General features: G+C 42.8%; 1 protein-coding gene across 2 annotated transcripts; it reads left to right on the top strand.

Moving 5' to 3' along the window:
* The first annotated feature begins 5,729 nt into the window (after positions 1 to 5,729).
* Positions 5,730 to 7,613, top strand: LOC121975072 (RING-H2 finger protein ATL46-like). 2 transcript variants are annotated; one of them, XM_042526447.1, is made up of 2 exons: positions 5,730 to 6,103; positions 6,226 to 7,613. In XM_042526447.1, the coding sequence occupies exon 2, from the start codon at positions 6,318 to 6,320 to the stop codon at positions 7,476 to 7,478; it is 1,161 nt and encodes a 386-aa protein (XP_042382381.1). In that variant the 5' UTR covers positions 5,730 to 6,103; positions 6,226 to 6,317; the 3' UTR covers positions 7,479 to 7,613. The 2 variants fall into 2 exon arrangements, with proteins under 2 accessions (XP_042382381.1, XP_042382380.1); XM_042526446.1 differs by having other exon boundaries at positions 6,206 to 7,613.
* Positions 7,614 to 8,186: the final 573 nt, after the last annotated feature.

Raw genomic sequence — 8,186 nt, 5'->3', positions numbered from 1 at the left:
TCAATATGATAGCGCTGGCCAACTAGCCGTTCGGCTGCATGAAGGTAGGCCGCGTCACCTCTAAATTTGCCGAGCTCCGGTTGCGATGGCATCGCCGTCTGCCACTTGGTGCGAAAAGTTGGCCGCTCGGGAAAACGTATATAGAAAAAATGCTCCTTCCAATGTTTGTTGGAGCTCGGCATGTTATCAAAAAGGACGAAGCCTATCCTAGACTGGAAAACAAAGGTGCCCCACTCGACTTGCTTGGGATAAAAAAATTAGTGGAAAATTTTTTGTTCTAAGGGGATGTCGTTCAGTTTGAATAAAACTATCACTCCGCTCAGCAGCCTAATAGAGTTGGGAACTACCTGGCAGAGCGGAATGCGAAAATAATTGCAAACTTCTAAGAAAAACTTGTGGGGTGGAAAACGCAGTCCTGCCAAAAATTGGTCTCGGAAGAAAAGAACAGTGCCGGGCGGCGGATCGTGAGGCCGATCGGCCGGTGTGGCTAACACTATTTGGTGGTCGATCGGCAGGTCATAGGCTCGAGTGAGGCGCAAGGCGTCCTCCTCGTCGAACCGGCTTTCTATGTTCGAATACCAAAGACCCGGAGCACCGCCGGTCGGCTGCGAGGTGCTTGTCATGGTCGACAGACAAGGATACGGGACCAAAAGGGAAGGTTCAAGTAAGGAATGGAGGAAAACCGACTGAAGGAAACAATTAACAGAAAGAAGAAAACGTTGGGAACGAGAAGGAGGGTCTTACGAGCAAGAAAGATGATCGACGGGGGCCTGGGGGTTGCCGAAGAATTGAGGGGCGAGGTCGCCGGAAAAAAAAAAATGAGCAGAGGAGCGCCGGAGGAAGATGAAGCAACAAGGCGGCGGAAACGGAGTCGCGGGCTTTATATCGCCGCCCAGGAGCAACCTCCACCGTCCGATCCAGGTCGTCGATAACGAGGTCATCATCCAGCCGTCCATTTCAAACAGCGGCTGTCCCATCGGAAGTGACGCCACCGCCATACTCTGACAAACGCATGATCGCCACGTGTCAGCTAGATACTGGCCGCATTTAATGAGCTCCCCTTACCATGCGCGGTGCACGTGATGAATAGTAGGGGAGAGCATAGGACATGGAGTCCAAGAAACCACAAGGCACGGACCAGATATCGCCGAACGGGCGAGCATCATTAGACCTGGCCGAGCGGCCTAATGCAACTATCGTTGTTCTGTCAGATCGGCAGTCCAGTCAGTCGGACTTCGCCTCCTTCGACTAGACTCGAGGGGAAGGCAAGTGATCCGGTGGTAAGAGCCCGGGACCCCCTAACGAGGGGTCAACGCCACGTGGAGGTCAAATGGCCAAGTAGCCCGCCGAAGAAGGGTGAGCCGACCAGACTTGGAAGAAATGGATAAGGCCGATCGGCCGACCAATGGACATTCGGTAGTAAAAGGCGCCCTGACTGGGTTGGGGTTCCGACGCTCAATGAAACAATGTCTCAGAGCCGAGAGAAAGTCACTCGCCTGGAAGTCTACCCGGCATCTCAACACAAGCGACAGGCGAGATGTGAGGGGTGTGCCGTCCGACCGGCACAGGGGATGAAGACCGTCCGGACGATGTTCTCCATCCAGCCGGCCGGACGTACTTCCCGGACGGCGGTAAAGGAGAACAGGAACATCTCATGATAGCCGTTAACCCACATGACTAAGCCATAATCCTAGTCTGACAACGGGGTGTCTTGTTGTCCCATCGAAGGCGCGATGGGACTGTTACAGTATGGCGCCAGGTAAGTTTTCTGACAGGCACACACCGAAGCATGGGCTGCGGATACGTACGCGCCTCGATAGGCGTGTTGGAGCTTTTTCATCGCCCTATATAAAGAACCGTAGACTTCGCCGGAGGTACGCATTCTACAAGCTTGGGAGCTCCTTTTTCCAATACTTACCTGACTTGAGCGTCGGAGGGTCACCGCCGGGAACCCCTTCCCGGCCCGACTTCGGTGCAGGATCGCCGGAGCTTCGGAGGCCTGCGCCATCGACTAGGAGAGCGCCACGTGCCCAGCGTCCCTTGGTTCGGCGATTCGGACAGGATCAATTTATATTGTAGATAACATGGTGTGTGGTGTCACACACAGAACATCATGTTATCAATTCCTTATGAATTATAAACAGTAGCTCATGACTAAGATGGAAAAGAACAAACCATTAGAGTAGTCGTAGTATAATTTGATATTAGTTTATCTTAACTATAAAATTACACTAGTACACTCTGAGTGTATTGAGTTGGACCATTTAAGGTAAGTTCTTTTTATACTGACTGAATAAAAGAACAAGACCTTTGTTATTATGGAAGTGTGTGCTCTTAATCCTGATATAATAACAAACACATATATCTAGTATTTATTTCTTTGACTTATCAATAGATGAGATTTAGTTCGATAAATCAAGAGGCCTGATAAGTTGGGAAATGATATTATTTATAGTATGTGTTGTTGATTATAGAAGGAAAATGTGTCCTAATAATCTAGGTTGATGATGTCTCCAAGAGGAGCTCATAAGGATTGTCATGTAAACCCTGCAGGTGGACTTAGTCCAACATGATAATGAAGTTGAGTGGTACTACTCTTGGAGCTAGATATTAATTAAGTGAGTTGTCAGTAACTCATTTAATTAGTGGGCATTTTATATCTTAAACACAGGGAGACTAATACACTCAAAATAAGAATGAGCCCAAAATGTAATTTGAGATTGGTGCGGTAGTTCAATAATAATTCTTTAGTGGTATGAATTATTATTGATGAAATTAAGTTGGGTGTTCAGGGTGAATACGGGAAGCTTAATTTCATCGGGAGACCAAAACCAATTCCTCCTCTCGGTCCCTATCATAGCCTCTTATTTATAAAGTATTATACCGACCCATACCCACCTTCTTACCCATCCTTATGTGGCCGGCCAAGCCAAGCTTGGAGCCCAAGCAAGGGCTGGCCAAAACATGGCTTGGATGGGTTGAAGTGTGGTCGGCCCTAGGTTGAGTCCAAGCTTAGGTGGCCGACCACAATAAAATTAAAAGGGTTTTATTTTTAAAATTTTTTTTTATGTGGATTTCATGGTTTTAAAATAGAGTTTAAAATTTAAATCTTTCCTTTTATAACTTTCTACAAAAGATTAAGTGAAAGGTTTGATATCTTTCCTTATTTGTAGTTGAAAGGAAGGTTTTAATTTTTGATAAAACTTTCCTTTTTTAACCATCCCCATGATTTAAAAGAGAGTTTCAAAATTAAATCTTTCTTTTTATAGTTTCTACAAAAGATTAAGAAAAGATTTGATAACTTTCCTTATTTGTACATTGAGAGGAAGATTTTAATTTTAAAGATAACTTTCCTTTTTGGAAATCATCCACATGTTTTAATAGAGAGATTTTAATTTATAAAATTTCCTTTTATAACCAACCATGAAGGGAAAATTAATAGAGAAATTTTTTATTTTAAAAATTTCTGAAAACAAATTAGAAAGTTTTAATTTTGTGTATAAAACTTTCCTTACTTGGATGATTAAGAGGTGGACCACATTGAGTTTGAAAGGGAAATTTTTTATTAAACTTTCCTTTCATTAGCTAAGAGAATAAGGAAGTTTTTTTTATAAAATTTTCCTTATTTGTCAAGACCAAGGAATATAAAAGAGAAGGTAGAGGTGCCTCATCTCATAACTTATGTTATAGTTTTCCTCACTTCTATTTCCTTGGTTGGTGGCCAGCCCTTCACATCCTCTCCCTCTCCTATTCTTCTTCCTTGGTCGGCGGCATCTTCATCTCAAGGAGCTTGGTTGGTGGTCGAATCTTACTTAAGGAAGAAGGAGAGATAGGAGGTTTTGTTTCTTAGCATCCCTTGGAGCTTGGTGGTGGCCGAACCTCATCTTCTCTTGGAGTTCTTGTGGTGGCCGAAACTTGCTTGGAGAAGAAGGTAGCTTGGGTGGTTCTCGTCTCGGTAGATCGTCACCCACACAACGTCCGAGATAAGAAGAGTAATATGGTAGAAAATCAAGAGGTTGTTGTTTACAAAGAAAGGTATAACTAGTAATTCTATTCTGCATCATACTAGCTTTCTTTGTATAGTTTTAGAAATACCAAACACAAGAGGCATATGATTCTATATTTCGAATTTGTGATTCGAATTTGTGTTTTTTTTTTATTTTTTGAATTTGTGATTCGATTGTTCTATTTGGTTAAATCTAGGGTTATATAAGGAAATTAAATATTAGATTTCTTTAAAAGGTTTTGTCTAGGCGGTGGTGAATGATCCCATACCCAAGAAGGTCTAGTACCTCGCCATGTAATCCTGGAAGCCAATTTTAGAAATTAACATTTAATTGAATTTGTAGCATGGGTGGATTTGAATCAATAATGTTAAGTATCGTTTGCGATCCAAGTGTAAACCACTGAGAACAGATAAGTTAAATTTGGAATCAATAATGTTAAGTTCCGTTTGCGATTCCTAATTTAATTTCTAAAGAACACAATAGGTTGTTAGTAAAGGTTCAGGACTTGTACAAAATTTTTGTACAGGGGAATCGATATGATATTTGCATAGCAACCAACAGGTAACATGCTGAAAATCATATATAAGGCTAAATACCTTTATGCTCGGGCAGGTTTTGCCCGACCGAGCATTTATAAGTACGTGGGTGCTTCCATGACCTTCGGTCGGTCGGTAATATATTAGAAGTCATACATAAGGCTAATTACCTTTACGCTCGGACGAATTTTACTCGGCTGAGCATGCATGAGCACATGAGTGCTCGCTCGGCCTTCGGTTGGCTGGTAACATGCTGAAAATCATATATAAGGCTAAATGCCTTTATGCTCGGGCGGGCTTTAACCGATCGAGCATATATGGGCACGTGGGTGCTCACTCGACCTTCGGTCGGTCGGTAATATACTAGAAGTCATACATAAGGCTAAGTACCTTTACGCCCGGGCGAGCTTTATCCGGCTGAGCGTGTATGATCACGTGAGTGCTCGCTCGGCCATCGGTCGACCGGTAACATACTGAAAATCATATATAAGGCTAAATGCATTTATGAACGAGCGGACTTTGCCTAGCCGAGCATATATGAGCACGTGGATGCTCGTTCGGCCTTCGATCGCCCGGTAATATGCTAGAGGTCATACATAAGACTAAGTGTTTTTACGCTCGAGCGGGCTTTACCCGGCCGAGCATGTATGAGCACATGAGTGCTCACTCGGCCTTCGGTCTACCGGTAACATATTGAAAATTATATATAAGGCTAAATACATTTATGCTCGGGCAAGCTTTGCCCGACGGAACATATATGAGCACATGGGTGCTCACTTGACTCTCATTCGACCGGCTATATACCTTTCCTATTTTTCTCGACGTAGGCCCTTCTTTCACTCGCTGGGCCGACCTATCATAACCCGTATCAAGAAACATCTAGCATCTTTAATGTAACAAATAAAAATTATATTTTCATGGTAAAAAATTATTTTCAATATATAAATACTGTACAAAATTGAGAACAAATATATATTTTAATTTTTTTTCATTTTCTTAAACTTTACAAAACAAAAATTAAAAACTAAGAAATAAAAAAAAAATCATAAACGCATTCCCTGTTCTATCTAAATTAGGTGGAAAATAAAAACAATAAGAAACGTTCTCTCTTCTTTTCTCCTCTTCCCAAATATTTTCCATTGATATACTATGAATGTAGTGATTTCTATTCAAAGTCCAGAGTTTAAAAGTTCAAACATTGGGATTGTTGCTAGTCATGATACCTCCAGTCCACCCACCCCTGCACCGTAAGTCTACTTCTTCAAATGCTGTGGCTCCAACCCAGCAGAAACCACTAGTATTTTGCAGTTCCACAAAGAATTTGGGGGTTTGGAAACGCCATCTCGTTTTTTTCGAGCCAAAGTAAAAGCTAAGTTGCAGCAGTGATTTAATCTCCTGATTCTTCACCTCAAGGGCAGGTCTCGGAGTCTAAAGTCTCCCATGCCGAAGTAGAGACCAGAGATGAGCTCTCTAATGGCAAAGATTTATTTTTTTTCCTTCTTCAGGTTCTTGGCTTGAAGTAACAAAGAGTCTCTCTCTCTCTAGTAGTGGCATCTAATGGTACAAATCCATTCTTGCTCGTATTTAGCTTTCATGTTATGGTTTTAGCTTGTAAACCTTCTTTAGCTAACTGCACCTTTTTTTTTTCTCCTTATGGAAAAGTATCTTCCCCATGGCTGCAGAAATGTCGCATGCAAGAAAGAGCTGAATCGCTAAGCATCCTTGTCCTTGAAAGTTGAAATGCTTTGTGGTGGGATCGAAATCAAAGAAGGAGATGGTAAATTCAATCTGCAAATCCCTTAGAGCTCCTTGGCTCCTCTCTCCAGCTCACCACCAATCTTCCCATTTAGCATCTTTTCTGAAGGATTCAATCCCGATCTCACAATCACAAACCTCGTCCACTCCAACTCCAGCTCCACCAGGCAGTAGGATTAGCCCTGCAGTCCTCTTCATCATAGTCATTCTTGCAGTGGTCTTCTTCATCTCCGGCCTCCTTCACCTCCTGGTTCGATATCTCATCAAAAAACACCCCTTTTCCACCTCCCCTGACCCTGCTCGACGCCGTTCTGGCGAATTTCAAGGGCCTGACGCCATCCAGCGTCAACTCCAGCAGCTGTTTGACCTCCATGACTCGGGCCTCGACCAGGTTCTCATCGACGCGCTGCCCGTCTTCCTCTACAAGGAGATCGTTGGTTCGAAGGAGATAGTCGGTTCCAAGGAACCGTTCGATTGTGCTGTTTGCCTTTGCGAATTTGCCCAAGAAGAAAAGCTTAGGCTTTTGCCCACCTGTAGCCATGCTTTCCATATCAACTGCATTGATACATGGCTTCTTTCCAACTCCACCTGCCCACTGTGCCGGGGGGCGCTCTTTCTCCCCAGTTTCTCGATTGAATATCCATTGCTCGATTTTGAGGATCTAAGGGAAGAGGGCGGGTTCTCGAGGGATCTAGGGGTAGAAGGCCATGACACGGTCTTGGAAAAGAGGGTGTTCTCAGTTCGGCTTGGCAAGTTCAAGAATTTGTGCGCTAATGCAAATGGAGCAGCAAAGGATGAGGACAGTGGAGCTCCTTCTGGTGCTGTGAGAATGGAGGAAGGAGAGACAAGTAGTAACAATTTAGATGCAAGGAGATGCTTCTCCATGGGCTACTATCAGTATGTGGTTGCTGATTCCGATCTCGAAGTAACACTTGATAGTACTAGAATCAAGAATGGTGATCTGAGGGTGGTCAGGGGAAGAGCAGCGAACGAACAGCATTCTACAAGCACTGATGCAACGGAGGGAAAGAGATTGCGTATTGGAAGCCAAGGTGAGAGTTTCTCAGTGTCCAAGATCTGGCAGTGGTCAAAGAAGAATGGAAAATTCCCAGTGTCTTCAGGAAACACTTCTCCTAACGGTGACTTGGCATGGGTTAGCAGAAATGCTGCAGAACAATGAATGCTAGATGATTGTAATGCCATCAATGTTACTCTTCTTTTATGATTGCTAATTCAATTTTAGAAAATATAAAATCTCCAATGGTTTAAATCATTCTGAAATTACTAGTGTTTCATCTCATTTATTTCTTCCTTACTTTCTATTTATGACTGTTGAAAGAATGTGATATTTTCTTATTTGCCAATTTTTTAGTGACTAGAGATCTAGGATTTAATTCATCCACTTCATACTGTGGAAACCCAAAAGAAATTTGGTTCCAACCACGCGTGGAGTATCTTTGAATTGAGATTTATGGAACACATTAGAATTCTAGATGCGCTGACATTTCCTAACATGTGCAGTCATTCATCAAAGTAGTTCGTTTTAAAAGTTTACGTAAAATGTAATCAAGACTCCAAAAAAATAGCATATTGATTTTGTCATGGTCATCAAAGTGTATACTTGCATTTTAAATCAGCTGAAATATGCAATGCTATTGTGCTTGTTGTTTTTGCTATGGCATAAGATGATTAGAAAGGCATCCAAAAGTTTTACTGTGACTGTATTCCTGTGACCATAGCATTTGATTTCAAAAGGTCGCATGTGATCGCAAGCTCTTGGCTTCAAGCACTTGTCGTGTCTGACATAAGCTGCCAATTCTTGCATGGTCCGACAACTTTAACCAGAGTCTAATATTATAAAATGTTGCGAAAGCCAGATCTGTTGGGA

The sequence above is a fragment of the Zingiber officinale genome, chromosome 4B, assembly GCF_018446385.1.
Source record: "Zingiber officinale cultivar Zhangliang chromosome 4B, Zo_v1.1, whole genome shotgun sequence".
NCBI lineage: Eukaryota > Viridiplantae > Streptophyta > Magnoliopsida > Zingiberales > Zingiberaceae > Zingiber > Zingiber officinale.
The sequence above is the reverse complement of the archived record's forward strand: the minus strand, read 5'-3'. Positions and strand labels throughout refer to the sequence as shown.

What these genes read in the sequence shown, in the direction of transcription:
- LOC121975072 (XM_042526447.1), top strand. Translation starts at nt 6,318, where the DNA reads ATGGTAAATTCAATCTGCAAATCCCTTAGAGCTCCTTGGCTCCTCTCT.